Consider the following 21,361-nt stretch of genomic DNA (forward strand, 5'->3'; position numbering starts at 1 on the left):
GTTGGGACTAAAATTCAGACTTCTTGGTTTCCAAAATGCTATTCTTATTTATTATGTAATGTATTATTTGTCAAACCATTGGTCATCATCCAATATAACAAATCAATCTATTAAAATAGTTTATAAATAGTTTTATAAAACCCTATAGTCATGTGAGGATTATCCTCAAATCTGTAGTTTCTGTCATTCTACTTACCATAGGGAATAAACCAGTAGGACTTATTGATTCCTCTTCACATCTCTTGGAGATTTAATTTCTTTACTCAAGAAGCCATCATTCTAGTTCTAGCTCTCATAACCTCTCACCTGGATTATTCCAATAGTGTCCCTGCTTTTAGTCTTTCTCCCCATACCAATCCATTCTCTATAAAGCTGATAAAAAAAAATCTTCTTTTAGGAACAGAGACTGGACCAGTGACTTCATTAAATAAACAAACACCATATGAGGAAACTCCTTTTTATCAACGCAGGTCTGTACCTTCTCTTGCCACTTAAAAGTCTTAAGGAATTATCTAGAGACAACTGTGACCTAAGGTCACAAAGCTAAAATGTATTTTTCACAGGCTGGCTTTAGTTTACCTAAATAGACAATTTCATTTCCTGCCTCCATGTCATTGCAAAGCTGACCATTCTCAACTTTCGTCTGAGAATCTTCTACTTCCCTTAATACTCAGCACAGTTTTCCTTGATATCTTTGATTACGAAGTCTTCTCTGATCTCCCAAATAATTTTGTACTATTATCTATATATTGTATTCCTTTTTGGGTGCCAACAGAATTATGCTGTAATATATTCTTTAAAGTCTGGTCTTCAAACTACATATCTTTTTATAATGCATAAAAGAATATGTTCACTTTTTAGGATTTTTATAATTGCAATGGCTGTCCTGTCAATGTAAATATATTGCTATTGATTGCTAAAGATGTGAGCTAGTAAACTAGACCTACAACTCTAATACAGATCAACTATTGATGAATTAGAAAATAATATAGGATTCTGATCCTTGAGGGCACTGCCTGTTCCCTTTTTGTCTTTCTCCAGTAACTAGTATAGTTCCTCACATAGGGTAGATGATTTATAAATTCTTAATGGCCTGGAATCCCTGCTGACCTCAAAAGTAACATTGACTAATTTAGTAATTGTATAAAGAACTTAAGAGATTTCCTATCAATCAAGCAAACAAAAATATTTAATTTTAACCGCCCAAGAACTTACAGTAAACTCTGAGAAACAAGAAGTTTCATCTTTGTTTCCCAGTTGCTAGGATAGGAACTTGCACATAGTTTGCAGTTAGCAAATATATGTTAAACTAAATGTGATATTATAATTGACTTTATAAATACTATCTTTTTAAAAATCCACAAGATTTGGCAATTTATGAAATTATCTTGCCAATCAGCATACCCCATTCTACAACAGGTACAATAACACAGGGAATAAAATCATCAATTTTTACCTGACCTAGATTAATAGTTATTTCCTAACCTATTCAACAAGTAAGGAATCAATACAATCTGAAACTCAAAGAAATTTTGAGTGCTGGGGCAGTTAAGTGGCACAGTGGATACCAGCCTTGAAGTCAGGAAAGTCAGGAGGAGCTGAGTTCACATTTGACCTTAGACACTTTTCGCTTCCTGGCTGTGTAACCCTGGGCAAGTCACTTAACCCAAATTGTCTCAGCCAAAAAAAAAAAAAGAAAGAAAGAAAGAAAGAAATTTTGAGTGTCCAAAAAGAACTGGCTATATTTCTTCAGGAAATCACTGACTAAGAGGATATTGATACCATTTCTCCATCATAAGTAAGGCACTCTTGGAAGACACGATCAAGGAAGACATTGGTCATAGTTGCTGTTCCATATCGGGAGAGTTCTTCTTTGCTGAGCATTCCATTGTGGTCTTTATCAAGATTCAGGTATTGGCCTGTGGGACAGAAATGTAAACAAACAAAATGCTCCAGTATAACTGATGAATTAGAAACCATTATTTACATATATGTTTCTAGCAACAGCCATTGTTATTTTAATTATTCAACATTTTACATTTTCAAATGATGCTGTACTTGTGCTAATACTACTACTTATAATAATTGACATAAGTGTATAATTTCATCTGTGCTTGACTGATGATGTTTAATAAATGTTTGGTAAATGACTGATTAAACAGCACAGTAGTTCAGTTGCTGGTATAGGTACAACCAAATTTATTAATAATGTTCATCCTGTATTCTGATGGAAGTGGATCTCTTCAATAAAGAGATCTAATTCAGTTTCAATTGATCAAGGATGGACAGAAGCAGCTACACCCAAAGAAAGAACACTGGGAAATGAATATAAATTGCTTGCATTTTTATTTTTCTGGGTTATTTATACCTTCTGAATCCAATTCTCCCTGTGCAACAAGAGAACTGTTTGGTTCTGCACACATATATTGTATCCAGGATATACTGTAAACTATTTAACATATATAGGACTGCTTGCCATCTAGGGGAGGGGATGGGATGGAGGGAGGAGGGAGAGAAGGAGGGGAAAAATCGGAACAGAAGTGAGTACAAGGGATAATGTTGTAAAAAATTACCTTGGCATGGGTTCTGTCAATAAAAAGTTATTTAAAAATAAATAAGTAAATAAAAAGAAATTTTCAAATATTAAAAAAAAATAATGTTCATCCTGATATTATCAATAGGGAAGACTGCATGATCATCATCTAGTCACTGACTTCAAGAAATTCAGTTGAGTTGAGTTAAGCCCTATATACTTGATTGTTTTTTGGGCTTCATTATGCTTTAGCATTGTAAAAATTCAAATTTATAATATGGTTTTCTGGGAAAATGGTTTTCTGGGAATCATGCACTATAACCTATTTAAGAAACCTGAAAAATGTCATACATTCTAAAAAAATTTTTAAGTCAGTTGGGAAATGGTTAAGTTATGGTATATCAATGTAATGGAATATTATTGTTCTATAAGAAATGATCAATAGGGTGATTTCAGAAAGGCCTGGAGAGACTTGCATGAACTGATGTTAAGTGAAGTGAATAGAACCAAGAGAACATTGTACGCAGCAACAAGATTATGTGATGAGCAACAATGATGGAGGAGTTGGCTCTTTTCAAATATGAGGTGATTCAAGCCAATTCCAATATACTTGTACTTTTTTTTTTTTTTGGTGGAGAAAATGGGGTTAAGTAACTTGCTCAGGGTCACACAGCTAGTAAGTGTTAAGTGTCAGAGGCCACATTTGAACTCCAGGGCTGGTGCCCCATCCACTCCGCCACTTAGCAGCCCTTTCCATAAACTTGTAATGGAGAGAGCCATTTGCATCCAGAAATTTGTGGAGATTGAATGTGGATCCACAAAAATTTTGTTGTTTGCTTTTTTATTTCTTTCTAATTTTTTTCTTTTTATTTTTTTGTGCAGCATGATAAATGTGGAAATATGGTTAGAAAAACTGCACATATTTAACCTATATTGGATTACTTGTTGTCTAGGGGAGGAGGTTGAGGGGAAGAGAGGGAGAAAAATCTGGAACACAAGATTTTACAAGGGTGAATGTTAAACTCTCTTTGCATGTAGTTTGAAAATAAAAAGCTGATATTAATTTTTTTTACAAAATCAATTTTTGGCACTAATAAAATACTTTAATAATCTTGGAAATCCTCCCAACCCAGAACATTATAAATCTTATGAAATGATACAATATTAAGGTAATGCAATAAGATTATACAAATTGTAGCATCATTTAGCAACATACCATAAACCCGCAAAGCAGAAGGAGCAGAAAACCAATTTGTTTCTTGACTTTCCTTGGAAAGTTCTTCATCCCTAAGCTAAATGTACATGACAATAACTTAATCAGAATATTGTTACAATAAACTAGAATAATAAATATTGTTAAAATAGTTTACTTACCTCTAGTAAATCATCTAAGAAGCTGCATGCTAAAATATCTTGTATTTTTATCTTTCCTAAAAACACATTAAAACAATTGAGTTTCATCTTAATCCTAGTACATATTTAAAGAGTTGCCATTCTAAAAACCTGGAATACATTTCATTTGTTTCTGAAATAAGAACAGGTTCAAAAGAAGAGGATAAGCAATTTCAAATATGACCCTCAGAATCTTCCCATGGAGGCAAAAATATCATTATAACCCTTTAGATGGCCTTCTAAGTCTGGGAAGGTGAAGTCACTTGATTATAATGTGTATGGGATAAACTGAGTGAAGATACTTTCAAGGAAAGATATACCTTAATTGTGGACTTGAGGCTTTATAACAACAAGTAGAGCTATACTAAAAAAAGTGTGTTCCTCCCCTTCTATTTCCTATCACTTCTTAATTAGCACTTAAGTACCTCTTTTAAAGGCAATTTATTATTTTATTTCTGGGATAGATTTTCCATTAGAATGTAAGCCCAGACTCCTCCCAAACAATGGGAGAAAAGGCCAGGCAGGGTAGTGGTGGGGTTCTGCGATTTAATCTTGTGTTTTACAGTTTTTACTTTGCATTCCTTTTACTGACAAACATCATGTCAGATGGGAGATACCCTTTTTCATGAGATCTTAACAAACTCGTTTTTGACTTTTTTTTCCCCTTATTCTTTGTCTCTCTGTTTTTGTGGTTGATACTGTCCTACACAATGATATGGTGTTATTAATGAAACCAAAATTACTAATCTACTTTCTAAACTTTATGGAGGGATTTATAATCAGTTATAAATGTATATAGGAACATTTTGATCAAAGTAGAAATTGGGTAGGAATACACACAGTGAAATAACTTTACTGGTATAATTTAAAAATTTATTACACACAATGTCTTTATCATAAGTAATTATAAAGCACATTATTTTTAAAGTAAAATATTTTTTAAAAGCACAATGGAATATACTAAGGAACCTGTCTCATTCAATTCCATTTTGTAAATGATAAAACTGAGACCCTGAGTTTAAGTTAAAATTTATTGAAATTCATAGAACCAAGTTAGTGGCAGTTAGTAGCAATTAGATATCATTCAAAGAGAACTCCTAAATCTGTAAATCACTGCTGCTACTTTTTCTTTTCTATCTTTTGAAATTTAATAGCAATAGCAGCATTTCAGAGAAATGGCAACATTTTCAAGACATGATATTTCTTACACATTTATAAGCAAATATTATTAACAATGCTCAATGTTTTTACCTGTTCTCAGAGGATCTAAGAAGAAGAAGAACTTCCTAACTGCAGTGCAGACATAAAAGGAATAAAAGGATTTTTCTAGTCCATCTAACTGTGGCAGAGTGGGGATAAGTTCTAATATGTAGTTTTCTAAATCCTGGGGGAAAAAAAGTGTTTAAGATTTAATATGCAATCTTCCTGTTTTTTGATTCCTATTTAAACAATGGTATCTAACCTTCCATGATTAAAATCCTCAGCATTAATCTCTTTAATTACTGGAATAAGCTCATAACTAATCACTGAGGAAACCATTTCATAATTGTTTAAAGCTTTGTTAAAATATTCTACTTATATTGTTTAAAATAGTATATTCTGGTATAGCAAATTTTGTTACTTATCACAGTGCACAAAAATTTGTAATTAATTCTGAGCTTTTTTTTTTTTAAATTAGGAATAAAAAGAGATCTGGTTCTAAAGAGGACTAAGCTGAATCTGAGAAAGTTCTCTTTGACTCAATCTTTCTCCCCACCTTTATTTACTCCTTTACTTCCCTCTCTCTGTTTTTCTCTCTTCCCTCTTCCTTATTTTCCTTTCTCTTTTTAGTCATCTCCATTTCTTAGGATCCTTTGCTTTCCTCAAGTCCAACTTTTGCTGTAATATGATTTTGTGGTCCCCTGATCTTGGGGGACCTCTATTCTGGCAGTGAATCAGAAAAATCTGCCTCAGGAAATTCCTATGCCTAGTCTGTTTGATTCTGAATAGACTACTTCTCAGTTCATTGCCCACTGATCTAGTCAGTGAAAATCAAATTTCAGAGACCATCTTCAATTCATTTGGAGATTACTCCCTATCCCTATCTGTGGGCCACAGAATTAACATATCTATGATTGAAAACTGTATAAAAATATCTCCTTGCTTCTGTTTCATTACTGAATTCCCTTACAATTCAGTCCACTTTGTAATGGCATACCATTACTTTCAATAAAACTTTGCCCCTTGACTAGGAGGTGCATTCAAACCTGCAAATTCTTTTGAGATACCTCACAACACTGTTCTGGGACTCCAAACTTTTGGGGTCCTCCTTTCCCAACCTCTACAAACCCAGGTGTCACCTTCTACAGAAAGCCCTTCCTAAATTCCTTAATTATTAGTGCTCTTTCCCTTCTAAAAAGTTGTCTTATAAAGAACCCACATGTACGAAAAGTTTGTAGCAGTCATTTTTGTAGTGGCAAAGAACTGGAAATTGAGTGGATGCTCATCAATTGGGGAATAGCTGAATAAATTATGATATATGAATGTAATGGAATATTATTATTCTATAAGAAATGATGAACAGGCTGATTTTAGAAAAGCTTGGACTTACATGAATGATGTTAACTACAGTGAGCAGACCCAAGAGAACATTATACACAGCAACAAGATAAGGACATGATCAATTGTGATGGACTTGGCTCTTAGATTCAACAATAAGGAAGGCAATTCCAATAGCCTTATAATAGACAGAGTGCTGTGGCAGGCTGACCCAAAGGAAAATAGCAGCAAAGCCATAAGCCATAAATTGTTTTATAGGGAAAATTTAGCCTCAGGGTCTTAATATAACTTAGATTTCTAACTCGATTACCTTTAAAGGGTGGGACCAAGGAACTAAACTGATCTCCATTATGAGAGCCTTCTTCCTAAAGGATTGCCTAAAGGACTGATTTTTATCAATTCCTTTGCTAACCACCCCTAAAATTGAAGACCTCATCATTAATAAACTCATACTTACTGATTCGCGAAGGTAACCTTGGCCAGCCACATCATATAAACTAAGCCCTATTCTTGTTTGGTGGAGCCACACTATAAAAGAAGATTCAAAATATGTGAGATTTATCTTTCAATATATTTGGGCACACATAATGAATATAATGAGCTAGTGGTAGATGCAAATTTCCAAACCCAACAATTAAATTTACACACATGTTGACTAGCTTTTAGCTGCAGAATATTACCAGTGAAAATAAAGCCCAACAGAAATAGGAAACCATAATTTAAAAAGAAGGATATTTGATGTTATAAATTAACTGCTTTAATTCTAAAGAAGTTCATTTATCCAGCAAGCATTTATTAAGTGCACATGCTGTCATTGTGAACACAAATCCAAAATTAAAAGTCCCTTTCCCTGGAGAATAACAATATATAACACAATAAAGAAAATACCTACTACAAAATAAACATATGAATGAATCGGGATGGACTTCATGAAGGAGAAGGCATAAAGATGAATCTCAAAAGGTGCAGAAGTAAAGAGAGTACATACTAAATATGAGATCAGGAGATGGAACTTATTTTGTCCATTTACTCTGTAACCCAGTGATATTGCTTTCAATGCCTTTTTGTTGTTCCTCAGACATTTTGACTAGCAGCCCCAATGTCATAGAATGCTTTCCCTTTTCCTGGCTTCTCTGGCTTCCTTCAAGTCCTAGATAATATTCCAGCTTATACAGAAAGCTTTTCCTGATCTCTCTCAATTTTAATGTCGTCCTCCTATTGATCAATTTCAATTTATCCTGTATGTAGCCTGTCTGTAGACAGCTGTTTGCATATTATTCTTCTTAATTATATATTATATATTTATAATTATGGAACACATAAGAGCATGGAACATAACAGGTGTTTAATAAATGCTTGTTTTCTAAGAAAAGTTAAGAAGGACACGTTGGTTAGATTGAAAAGGTAAGGAAAAGAGGCGATGTATGATAATTCTGGAAAGTATGCTGGAGCTAAATTGGCAAGAGATCTCCAGAAAAGAGTTTATATTTTATTCTACTAGGATAAAACAATGTCACAGATGATTTTTGAACAAGGAATAAAATGTTTGGATTTGTACTTAAAAAATATTAATTTGGCAGAAGAACAGAGGTTGATTTGGAGAGAAGGAAAAAACTGGAAGAAAACAGATCAAATAAGAATGTATCCATGTAGTCCATGTGAAAAGTAAGGTGGGCTTAAACTATGGTAGTCCCCATAGTAGTAAAAAGAGATGTGCTAGATGCCATGAAAGCAGAATCTGCAGGATTTAACAACCATGTTGTGAAGTAAAGGAGAATAAAGAGTCCTGGAAAACTGAATTTGTGACTTTGCACCATTTTTAAACTCTTCAAAATGCCTACATATTAAAATTCTGGAGCCAGACTGAATTAAACTTTTTATTATTTAGTATAACGAGCATATTTATTATCAATGTTATAATGTAAATTCTTTTTCTCTCTTTTCTTTTTCTTTCTTTTTTTTTTTTTTTTGGCCAAAAGGAAGCTTTATTTAGGAGAAGAGTTTAGAGACAAAATAAGAGATAAAACAGTTACCAGAAATGACAAATATGAAATAAAGTTGGGAGATCATATAGTTAACAAGGAAAAAAGACATATTTCCTTGGGGAACTAACAATTAACCAGGAGAAAGAAAATGCTCTGTGAGGTGGGAGAAAGCCATTGACTGGCAAATTAGACTAAACAAAGTTAGCTAGAATAAGGAGAAAGGCATCATTAGAGGGAAGGCATTATAAGGGGGAAGAGAGAGTAACCTCATAGTGGGCTCCTGAAGTCTTGAAAAAGACTTGGCCATAAATGTAAATTCTTAATCACAAGATCATGACCTATTCATAAAAACAACACCTCAGAATTTTAGAGTTGAAGGGATCTCAGTGGTCAGCTACTCACCTCAGTACTTTTCTCTACTCTAAAAGAAATCCTCACTCAATTCAACAATGTCAGAATTCAGAGTTTAAAGAACTCTTCACAACAATTCCATGAAGTTAAATACTGTAGTGATTATTTTAGTTGCTTTTTTTATATCAGGAAACTAAGGCATAGAGTAATTTAACTGATTTGTTCATGATCACAAGATTAGTAAACATAAGAGATGGAATTTGATGGAATCCAGGTCTATCTTAATTAAGCCAAATGTCCTTTTAAGTATCCATTTCCATCTGTGAACTTCAATTTCTTAATCTATAATTTTACATACTTGCATTATCTACCTTACAAAATTTTTTGAGGGATTTATAAATTTGAAAAGTACTATGCAAAGAGAAGCTGTTATAGTTTAACAAATAAAGACATAGCTACAATCTAATCATATGATTGTTTTCCCATGATTTAGAAGATGAGGAAGGAAAGGAATTACCTACCTTTTCTCATAACATAATTAAAGAACTGCATGATAGATATTCTTCCATAGGGATCTGTGTGAATAAGTTTAGCAAAAACTTTTGCCATAAAGAACTGCCTAAGAAAAATAAATAATTTACAAACATGATATAAATTACTTAAGAAATTATTGAATGTAGTTTCATAAATGAAGTAATTTTGGAACAAAACTAAGAACCATAGGGAATATTTATTCCTTTTAAAAATTATATTTATTATGAATTCAATCATCCACAAACATTTAATAAACAGCAAGCATTTAAGACCTTACGAAATGCAACACTGTGTAGACTCTTAGGAAAGAAAGAGAAAAAATTCTTTAATAGAATTGTGCATGAAACATGATTTACTAATTTTTAAAAGTATATTAAATTTAACACAAATGTAATAAAATCACTTATATATTAATAAAGTACTACTGAATAGTATTTTAAGATTACTGACTTTTAAAAGTTTTCTTCTCTACATTAAAAAAAATATTTTTTTGTTGCTCTTCTTTTCAAACTATTTTCCCTTTTTCCTCTATCCCCCCATACCACCTCATACTATTACAGGTGTTGGTATCACTATTACTGTCAAGGGGCTATTTATTCTTTGAAGTTTAAATTATTAAAACCATACAAAATGTGGGTTGCTTTGTCCTTTGAGTGTTGGCCAGGAATTTATGGTCTACATTTCTATGGTCCCTTCTAGCTCCCAAATCTAAGATTCCATGACCAATAATTTAAAAAAATAAATAAATAAAAAGTTTTATGGTAATTTAAAACTTTTATTATCTTTCATCTGATAGTCTGAATTATTTAACTTAAGCACAAATACTACTTTAAATGATTCATACTTGCACTTTGGTCCAGATTTTTCTCCAACTTTCAAAAAGTTTTCATAATTGATCATTGCTTCCTCCCCAATCATAGGTGGTGTCTGGTGTTTGTCCAGTAGAAACCATAAATTCTTAAAAGTGACACAAGAACATATAAGTAGTAAGACAAAACAAAACAAAAAAACCCCTGAATTTTGAACAAAACAAGCTAATTCCCTTTAAGAGAGTTTTAATATTATACTTTTAAATCTTCTTTTCTCACCACTGCTAAGCTCCTTACTTCATTAAAGAATAGTTCTTGCTTTAGAGACCTTGAGTTCATCATCCCTTCAAGTAGGACCCTTAAGAAAATTCTATGTCCTAACTCAGTAGGAAATAGTTTCAGAAGACCTCTGTTGCATACCTTAAAAGAGTATGGGTCCCATAAAAAGGTAATTTCCCTGCTAGTAACCCAGTGTCAAGATGGACCAAGGGGAGGGGAGTTAAGAGTGATTTTTTACTGTAAAAAAAAAAAAAAAATCTGATAGTCAAGTTACTCCCTAAATTAAGCAAGAAGGAACACTGATCTGAATGTCTCTTAAATGGATCTTTTGTTTTTGCTTAGGCCTTTTGTTATCCTAAGTGGGCTTTTATTACATTAGGCCATACAGATTGAAATCCTTGTTGAAGTCTTTTCACTGACAAACACTACAGTTACTGTACCCAATCAGAAAGTCAAGTTATGATGTCAACCCTTGAAGTTATTTCTCTCCTATATAAAGAACCTACCAGTGCCTCATTTCGTTGCTAACTCCTATTAGGGCCCTAAATCCTTTTCTAGGTATTTAGCATGGCTTAATAGCATCTCAGGTTCATTAGGAATTGCTTATTTTATGGCAGCAAGTCCATTAGGACCTAGTCTACCTAAGGGTGTCAGCCCCCTAGTTAATGGCAGTTTGCTAATGAACCTAGCCTGGGTCTTTTCCCTTGTCAATAGCAAACTACCTTTTGGAACTTGACACACCAAGTAATTATAAAATCTTTGCCTCTCTACTTGGGAAAAAAAAAAAAAAGAATGGTTCTAAGTCAAATATTCATGGTTTAGATGCTATCTAAATACACTTATTAACATTTAAATTTTTTTCTATTCTCACCTGTAATTCTTCATTGTCTAACAGTTCCCTACTTTTCCTTTGCAGAAAAACAGCTCTAGACTCTTCTCTTAATTTCTGCAATAAAACTTCGTCTTCAGCTGGGAGCTAAAACAGATACAGAAAAGTGTTACCAAACATTTTGCACATAGGTATATTGACTGGAAGTGTTTATCTTGACTCTAAAGCAACCATTTTGGTACCTTAAATAGCCAGGGAAAAAACTCAACAAATTTTTTCTTGACTTACATTTTTGAGTTGTTCTTAATTTCGTTTTATCATACTATTTTTGGAGAAATGCTTTTATTACAGCATTAGGCTAATGTAAAAGAACCAGTGTGATGTAATAGAAAATGGACTGAACTTAAAATTAGATATTTGAGTTCTAACAATGTAAATATGGGTAAGCCATTTTAACTCCATGAAATAATTTCCTCATTTCCGAAGTAAATAATATTTGTGTTAGTTATACCAAATTCAATCAAGCATTTATTAAGTACTATGTGCCACGCTTGGTGCTGGGCCCTAGAGATGGAAAAACAAAATAACTGTTGCTCCTCAAGGAATTTAACATCTTGGAAGATCTATGTTTCCACATATAAGCACATTAGCATTTGTGGGGAGGGGTAATATCAGTAAAGCCTTCACAAAGAAGTTCATGTTTAAATTGAGTCTTGTAAGAAGAGATTCTATGACGCAGAAGGATAAAGTGAGAAAATTCCATAGAAAAATGTAAAGAGCATTGCCTCTGAAGCCAGAGGACCTGTGTTAAAATTTTGACTTTGATGCTTTACTAATGAGGTTGGGGTAGCAATACCTAGTTCAAAATAAACATGTGACAAATTCACAATGGTCATTCTCATTGCCAAAAGGAAGGTTTATTGGGAATAAGGTACAGATAAAAATAAGAGGTAAAATAGGCACCAGGAGTGGTAAATATGAAATAAAGTTGAGAGAGCATATAGTTAGGCAAGGAAAAAGACAGGTTCTCTATGGGGAAAACTCAAAATTAATTAAGAGAAAGGAAATATAAGGTAGAAGTAAGCCAATGAGTAGCAGGTAAATTTGAATAGAGTAAGAAAGGTGCTATTAAAAGGAAGTTACTGTGAGAGAGAGAAAAGAGAGATAATGGATTTAAGCTCTTCATCATATGCAGATCTTTTTAGGGAAATATAGCCTTATGGGTTTCTCTGGGAATCCAGAGAAGTAAAGCTGGGAACTTAAGAGGGAGGATCAATGAGAGGAAGTGCCAGGGAGCTCAAAGGTGTGAAAATCAAGGAGCCAGATTGAATGCATCTGGAAGATCAGGTTCCAGACCTGTTTAAAGATAAGCTAATTAATATTTCAAAAATAAAGAGTTCCATCCTCACAATCACTCTATACCAAATGGATAGTCTGGAAATAGGTTATATCTGATAATTGCCAGATGATCTTCTTCCTGATGGGAAGATAGTTCATATCACTTACTGCCTATTAATCTGGAGAAGTCATTTAATTCCCCTGGAGCTCAGTTCCTCACCTGTGAAATGAGGGGATTGAATTAAATTACTCTTTTTTGTGCCTTCCTGCTCTACCTCTATTAGCCAGAATCGTCATTACAGTCATTATTGGAGGCAAGTGCAATGATTCAAGTGAGAGCTGATGAAGATCTGATCTAAGGTGATAGTTGTATGAAGAGTGTGAGAAATATTGTGGCTATAGAAATGGCAATATTTCACAAATGATTGGATATGGGTGGTGAAGAAGAAAGTTAAGAGCTTGAGAACCTAGAAGCCTAGGGAAATGGTAATATAATCAATAGAAAATGAGAAAAGTTTAAGTTGAGGACAGGAGAGAAAGAGATAGTGAGTATTGTTTTAGACATTTTAAGTTTGAGAGAATTCTCAGTTATCTAGAATGAAATGTCTAACAGGTAGTTAGCTGATAATAAAGAATAGGAGTTCAAGAAAGAGATGAGAACTGGTAGATATATCTGAAATTAATCTGTATCGAGAAAATTAAACCAAGGTCAACAATTAAGATAATATTAAGAGAAGAGGGCCTACAAAACACAGCCTTACGGTGCATATATAGAAAAGAAACATGCATGAAAAGCCAAGAAAAAATTAATAAAGGTAGGATAGGAGAAAAAACAGATAGACTACAGATAGGAGAAAACCCAGAAAACACAAAACCAGAAGTCACAAAAACATAGAGGAAAAAGAGTATCCAAGAAGAGCAGATTATCACAAATGTCAAATGCAGTAGAGAGGACTGAAAGGATAAGAGCATCAGATTTGGCAATTAAAAGATCACAGGTAATTTTGGAGGGGGCAGTTTTAGTTTACTAATGGAATGAGAGAGAAGTGGAAGCAATGAGTTTATAAAAGTTTTTCTAAGACTTTGGGGCTAAGGGAGAAATATAGTATGTCTGCCTGAGGAACTAGTATGATTTAGAAAATATTTTTAAAGGATCATGGAAACTTAGGCATATCTGAAGAGTGTAGAGGAGGAACCAGGAGGAAGAAAGTGAAAGAGAAAATGAGAATTTAAGATTATAAAGGAGGGGATGACTGAAGTTATACTCTGAAGAGCCTCCATTTTCTTAGTAAAGTATAAAGCAATGAACCCTGCTAAAGGGTGTATGTAGGGGAAGGTACAACATGGTGATCTTGACTTTGATTCCTGAGAAAGTTCTAGAAAGAAAAGTAATGATTGAAAGCCAATATAGCTTTATCAAGAACAAATTATTACCAGACTAAGCCACAAGATTATCAAATTAGTAAATGAGAGGGGATGCTGCATATATGTTTACCTAAATTTTACCAAAACTTGTGAGAAAGTATCTCATACTATTCTTAGGAAGATGGGAACAATATGGATTAGATAACAATGCAATCACATAGACTCAGAATTGGTGGGATTCCGTTAGCTGTTCAATGTTAATGTGGTAGAAAGTCTCCAGTGGACTATCCTAGGGAAATATACTTGTTCTTGTACTGTTTAACATTTTTATCAATAACTTGGATAAAATCACAGCTAGTTTGCAAATCATATTTGCACATCATATTGCAATAGAACTAGGATGGATAGTTAACACACTGGATGATAGAATCCAAAAGAATCTTGATTCAACAGAAATAAATTTAAAGTCTTGTACTTGGGATAAAAAAATCAATGTCACAAGTATTAGATTAGAAAGGGATTAGTTATTACGAAAAAAATCTGAGAGTCTTAGTGAACTACAAGTTCAATGAGTCAATAGAATAATATGATAGGCAAAAATAAAGCTAATTCAATTTAGATGTCCCACTGCATTCTCACCTTATTAGACCTTATTCAGATCTATGTTCAGTTCTACACACCATAATTTAAAGATATCGATAACTTGAAGTATATCCAGAAAAGGGCATCCAAGATGGTGAGGAACTAAAGACTATGACCTAAAGATGGTTGAAGGAACAAGGTATTAGCCTGGGGAAAAGAAAACTAAGCAAGAATATAGTAGAAGTCTTCAAATGTTTAAAAGATTGCCTTTTAAGGACTACTTGAGAGCAGCCTTTGTTACACAAAATCAAAAAAATGTTCATCATCTTATCTCTTGAGCAAAGCTTCTGCCAACATTGTTCAATCAGTAAGTATTTAATAAGTTCCTATTATGTCCCTGGCACTATGCTAGGAAAAGGGCTATAAAATGTTACTTTTTCATCTATAAAGTAGGAATCTCCTATCTAACAAACTTCTTCTTTTTTTTTTTAAATTTTAATTTAATTTTATTTAATAATAACTTTGTATTGACAGAATCCATGCCAGGGTAATTTTTTACAACATTATCCCTTGCACTCGCTTATGTTTCGTTTTTTTCTCCTCCCTCCCTCCACCTCCTTCCCCCCCAAAGATGGCAAGCAGTCCTATATATGTTAAATATGTTGCAGTATATCCTATATACAATACATATTTGCAGAACCGAACAGTTCTCCTGTTGCACAGGGAGAATTGGATTCAGAAGGTAAAAATAACTCGGGAATAAAATCAAAAATGCAAATAGTTCACATTCGTTTCCCAGTGTTCCTTCTTTGGGTGTAGCTGTTTCTGTCCATCATTTATCCATTGAAACTCAGTTAGGTCTCTTTGTCATAGAAATCCACTTCCATCAGAATACATCCTCATACAATATTGTTGTCAAAGTGTATAATGATCTTCTGCTTCTGCTCATCTCACTTAGCATCAGTCCATGTAGGTCTCTCCAAGCCTCTCTGTATTCATCCTGCTGGTCATTTCTTACAGAACAATAATATTCCATAACATTCACATACCACAATTTACCCAGCCATTCTCCAATTGATGGGCATCCATTCATTTTCCAGTTTCTAGCCACTACAAACAGGGCTGCTACAAACATTTTGGCACATACAGGTCCCTTTCCCTTTTTTAGTATCTCTTTGGGGTATAAGCCCAATAGAAACACTGCTGGATCAAAGAATATGCAGAGTTTGATAACTTTTTGGGCATAATTCCAGATTGCTCTCCAGAATGGTTGGATTCATTCACAACTCCACCAACAATGCATCAGTGTCCCCGTTTTCCCGCATCCCCTCCAACATTCATCATTATTTTTTCCTGTCATCTTAGCCAATCTGACAGGTGTGTAGTGATATCTCAGAGTTGTCTTAATTTGCATTTCTCTGATCAATAGTGATTTGGAACACTCTTTCATGTGAGTGGTAATAGTTTCAATTTCATCATCTGAAAATTGTCTGTTCATATCCTTTGACCATTTATCAATTGGAGAATGGCTTGATTTTTTATAAATTTGAGTCAGTTCTCTATATATTTTGGAAATGAGGCCTTTATCAGAACCTTTAATTGTAAAGATGTTTTCCCAGTTTGTTGCTTCCCTACTAATCTTGTTTGCATTCGTTCTGTTTGTACAAAGGCTTTTTAATTTGATATAATCAAAATTTTCTATTTTGTGATCAGTAATGGTCTCTAGTTCATCTTTGGTCACAAATTTCTTTCTCCTCCACAAGTCTGAGAGATAAACTATCCTATGTTCCTCTAATTTATTTATAATCTCGTTCTTTATGCCTAGGTCATGGACCCATTTTGATCTTATCTTGGTATATGGTGTTAAGTGTGGGTCCATGCCTAATTTCTGCCATATTAATTTCCATCTAACAAACTTCTTATGAGTATACCAAGACATCTAAGATACCTACAATCTTGATTATTTATTGTTGAGGTTCTTCCTTCTTTTCCTTGTTCTATCTATTGACCATCTATTGGCCATGACTCTTCAGTTTTTCACTCCCTTTGCATCTTTCCTCCCTATTACTTTTCTATCATATGGCTTGAACTAGGTAACTTCTGAATTCCTTTCTAACTTTGGAATTACATAATATGAATCAGCCAAAATTTGCCACCTCTAATATTGATAAAATCCTGGGTAAATAGGTGGAGCTGGCCTGAAGTACTGATACCATTATAATATTGTCTGAGGCAAGCAGAAAAGGGCACAGGTGGGGATCAGTTCAGTCCTACAATCCCACCCCAGTGGAAGTCTTGGGAAACTCCACCTTACTATATCCAATCAAAAAGCCAAGTTATAAATGTTGTGTGTGATGATAGTGACCATCAAAACAATCAGAAGTCTGATTATGAGTGCAGGAAAAAGTATATTTCTTTCTTATGAGAAAGGATGTACAATCTCTGACACACAAATTGTGGTTTGAGAGAAGACTCATACCCAGGGAAGGGGTGGTCTCTTTTTCTTTTCCCTATAGTGCAAACTCCTCTCCTCAACCTTCTGGCTTTTTTTCCTGTTGACTGAAGTTTCTAAAGTACAGTTTCTAAAAATGTGAGGGAAGAAAGCTTGAGGCTCTCAAATGCTTTATAAGCCAACTTGTTTATCATTCAAATACAGTTCCAGCCTCCAAGGAGCTTCCATTCTAGAAGGGGAAGATATAAGTAGAAAGCAAGGGGCAAATCTCAAGTTACACGCCTCTGCCCGCCCCCATCACAAAATCCAGACCCTTCTCCTAAAGAGTTTACATTCTTACATTCTTTTGGGAGAGATAACCTCCATCCCCGACCACCCTGTGAGTTTCAATTTTCTAAGTTTCATTTCTCCAATTTAATTTTCATTAACTGGGAATCAAATAAATGTTCATCTGAAGGGAGCCCCGAAACTCTCTAAAATTCCTTGAAGGACAGATTCTCCTTGAGTCCTGGCCTCTGTAAAAGATCCTGAGAGATTGGCACCACCCCCATTGATAACACTCACTACTGATTAAGCTTCCTATTGAATTAAAAAGACTCATTCAACTCTATTCAAATTCCAGCTCATGCTGAAACCAGCTTGTAGATAAAAAGAGCCAACTTGGAACAACTTCTTGCAGAGAAGCTAACATGCCAAGGAAACTCTCTTTCTTCCTGGCATAGCAAACTCTGTACAATAGAATATTCTCTTCCAGCATTATCCTCTCTTTATCTCCCTCACCTATTTCCCTAATGAGACTTTATGCCTCTCAGTTGGGATCTCTCTACTAGAAACTTCTTTGCCAAAACTCCTCCACTACTTTACTCTCCTGTCAGAACCTTACTTTATATCTCTCTGTCAAGACTCTGCCACTAAGGAATTCAACCTTTCTATTCATGCATAGCAAAGGCTGACTTCTCAATGCAATAATAAAATAATAAACCAATCTAGATTTTCGGGTTTGTAAATTCTTTTATGAAGGATCCCTGTGCCACCAGAAGGGAATTCCAAAACTCTCTACCCATGTGCCAAATCCCAAGAGGGTGTAGGGGAGCCAAACCTCTCCATTTGGTTCCCTGAACCCTGAGCCTTCAACTAGACCTCATCATTTAACTCCCTGACCACCAGGAACCCTAATCTCATCATTTAGTTCTCTGACCACCCTAAATCTAGACCTCATCATATTCACTTCTCACAATGTCAAACCCCTGAGTTAAATTTCCTCTATAATCTGTTCATGACCTACCTCATTCTGCTGAATCCTTTTTGGGTTAGCTCACCAAGGTATTCTGCCTCATAGTGAAGAGGGGACCTTGAAACGCTAAAAATCCTTAAAGGAGAAAATCTTCAACTCTGCCTCAGTGAGGGACCCTGCCCTGAGGGAAAAATAGTTTCATTCTTGTTATCTAGGTGGGGTTGGCTCAGTCCTGAAACTCAATGAATTCAATTCAAATTCCAGCTCAAGCTGAAATCCAGGGATGAGGCAACTTGGGATTCTACCCAAGCTAAAGCTCCCATTATAAAAGAGCCAAACGAAAATCCTCTCTTTGCAGAGGTTCCAAACATGCCATACTATGCCATGTTAGGCTATGCCATACGATGCCAAGGAGTCTCTGAACACTGGAATACTCTTTCCAGTGTCAGTCTCTCTTTACCCTCACCTATTTCTTAACCAGGCTTTATGCCTCTCTGTCAAGATTTCTAACCTACTTCCAATCCCCATAATAAACCTCTTTTATCAATCTAGGTTTTCAGGTCTGTAAATTCTTTTACAGAGAACCTCTGCACCGTCAGAAGGGAGTTCCTCAAAACTTCCTAACCTTGCGCCGAATCCCAAGGAGCCAAACTTCTCCATTTGGTTCCCTGAACCCCAAATCTGCCACTAGACTTTATCATTTCTTATCATAGCATAACTCCCTGACCACCAGAAATCTTAATCTCATTTTGGTTCCCTAAATCTAAATCTTACCAATAGCATTTTCTCACTTCCTCTCCCATGACTCACAGTGTCTTTTTCTTTGTTGCAGCTCTCTTTCATTCTGCTAAACTCCTCTATGGATTTAGCCTGATAATTAATGGCATACTCCCACCTCACTTTTCTCCTGATTAATTGTGAAGTTTTACTAGAGAACTGTTTTTTTCTCTTGTTAACTGTCAAAATCCCTTTCCTTGCTAACTATAGGCTCTCTATTTCATATTTACTTGTGTCTACTTTACTTATTCATTTTGTCCATAATTCTTCTCATTTTGGCAATGAGAAAGCCACTGTGAGTTTTATTTTGAACTAGGAATTGCTATTATTTAATCATTTAATGCCCAATCTCATCATTTGGTGTAAAACTTCAACCTCATCATTATATCCTGAATCAAATCTGAGGACAGCCTATTTTTTTGTATATACTTATGGTCTTTTTTCCCCCTTTTTTAAGCTCGTCTAGGGTTGCTACATACTTAAGCTAATCAAGCTCATAAAATTTGCACAGTCCCTCATCTTTTTACAAATCATTTTAGCATAAAAAGAGACTCTAGCTATATAGGAATTACATATACAAAAAACTTGGTATATTTATTATATTATACAATTACTCATTTCAAGACTAGTACTGGAAAAAGAAAAAGTCATGTACCCCAAATGAAAGATCAATGACAATTCTGTACCCAGGGTAATTTACATAGAAATTTATAACAATTCTAAATCTCACAGAGATAAATCAACACAATAGTCTAGGGTTTGATAAATGTGAATGGGATAAACTGAGTGAAGACCTCTCATGGGAATGTGGCCTTGACCTATGTCCTAATTGTGACTTGAGACTGCACCTTTGATTCACAAATCCTGGTCAAAATTACCCCTTTGAATTCCAATAGGAGATCTGGGCTTGTCCCAGCCCCTACCAAATCTGAGCCAACTTGGGACTCCACCCATGGGCTCCCTTTAGTTAAATCTCTCATTATAAAAAGAGCAAAACTAAAATCTCTTTGGCAGAGGTTCCAAACATGCCAGCTATACTATGCATGGCATCCCAAGGAGCTTCTGCCCACTGGAATACTGTTTCCAGTGCCCTCTTCTCTTTACCTTTTACTAACTAGACTTTACCCTTACTTCCAATCCCCATAATAAATCTCTTTTATCAATTTAGGTTTTCCGGTCTGTAAATTCCTTTACAGAGGACCTCTGCGCCACCAGAAAGGGAATCCTCAGAACTCTCTATCTTTGTGCTGCCACTAGACCTCATTTAATCCCTGACCACCAGAAACTCTAATTTCATTTGGGTATCCCAAATCTAAATCTCATCATAAGGGATGCTGCTGTTTCAAACAAACCCAACCATGCCTGCTACTGGGATCTCTTCTCATCTTTAACATTTCTCTATCTCTTTCTTTCTTCCTAACTTTAACTAAAACCTTTACCATATCACAGCTCCCTTCAAACTATCATTCTTTATCTTTCCTTCTTTTCCTAGTCAAAAGCTTTCTAAACTCCTTGCTTCCACTGCTGTCACTCATTTCTGAATCCTCTGCAGCTGGACTTCCAATCTTTTTTTTAAAAATAACTTTTTGTTTTCATACAGATAATTTTCAACATTCATTATTGCAAAATCTTGCAGTCCAAATTTTTCTCCTTACTTTCCCCCCATCTCCTAGACAACAAGTAACCTAATTTAGGTTAAATATGTGCACTTCTTCTAAACATATTTCTACATTCATCATGCTACACAAGAAAAAAGAGATCAAAAAGGGGGGAAAAAAGCAAGCAAACAATAACAAAAAAGGTGAAAACTATACTATGTTGTGATCCACATTCAGTCCTCATAGTCCTCTTTCTGGCTGCTGATGCTCTTTCCATTACACTTTATTGGAATTGGCCATTCATTGCTGAAAAGGGCCAAGTCAATCACAGTTGATGCACATAATCTTGTGTCTGTGTACAATGTTCTCTTGGTCCTACTCCATTTAGTATTGAGGCGAAAGACACCTCAACAATGTTAGGGTCCCCAGATTGGTGTCACATGTATAGTGAAAAAATTTGCAAACTCAGTTTGTCTCCAAATTGAGGGGCAAAGATTTATTTCTCTGCTATCAGCAAGTTAAAGTTTCAAAAAGAACTCACCAAATAATCAGAATCAAGAAGATAAATTTTTATAGGAAGTCTTCAAGTCTTCTGACATGCTATTTTTTTTGCTGAGGCGATTGGGGTTAAGTGACTTGCTCAGGGTCACATAGCTAGGAAGTATTTAAGTGTCTGAGACCAGATTTGAATTCAGCTTCTCCTGACTTCAGGGCTGGTGCTCTATCCACTATACCACCTAGCTGCTGGTGACATGCTAATTTCAT

At 34.8% G+C, this 21,361-nt stretch overlaps 1 protein-coding gene across 4 annotated transcripts in view; it reads right to left on the reverse strand.

The window, feature by feature from the left end:
- Positions 1 to 21,361, reverse strand: part of PPP2R3C (protein phosphatase 2 regulatory subunit B''gamma) — a 33,728-nt gene that overhangs the window by 4,943 nt on the left and 7,424 nt on the right. For 3 of the 4 annotated variants that reach the window (XM_051978040.1, XM_051978039.1, XM_051978042.1), the window contains 8 exons: positions 11,293 to 11,397; positions 10,178 to 10,290; positions 9,321 to 9,418; positions 6,921 to 6,991; positions 5,177 to 5,309; positions 3,908 to 3,963; positions 3,750 to 3,825; positions 1,783 to 1,919 (listed from right to left, as the gene is read on the reverse strand). In XM_051978040.1, coding sequence (XP_051834000.1) covers positions 1,783 to 1,919; positions 3,750 to 3,825; positions 3,908 to 3,963; positions 5,177 to 5,309; positions 6,921 to 6,991; positions 9,321 to 9,418; positions 10,178 to 10,290; positions 11,293 to 11,397 — 789 coding nt within the window. Of the gene's footprint in view, positions 1 to 1,782; positions 1,920 to 3,749; positions 3,826 to 3,907; positions 3,964 to 5,176; positions 5,310 to 6,920; positions 6,992 to 9,320; positions 9,419 to 10,177; positions 10,291 to 11,292; positions 11,398 to 14,592; positions 14,712 to 21,361 lie in introns of all 4 variants that reach the window. The other variant, XM_051978041.1, reaches the window with a different exon arrangement.

The sequence above is a fragment of the Antechinus flavipes genome, chromosome 2 (assembly GCF_016432865.1).
Source record: "Antechinus flavipes isolate AdamAnt ecotype Samford, QLD, Australia chromosome 2, AdamAnt_v2, whole genome shotgun sequence".
NCBI lineage: Eukaryota > Metazoa > Chordata > Mammalia > Dasyuromorphia > Dasyuridae > Antechinus > Antechinus flavipes.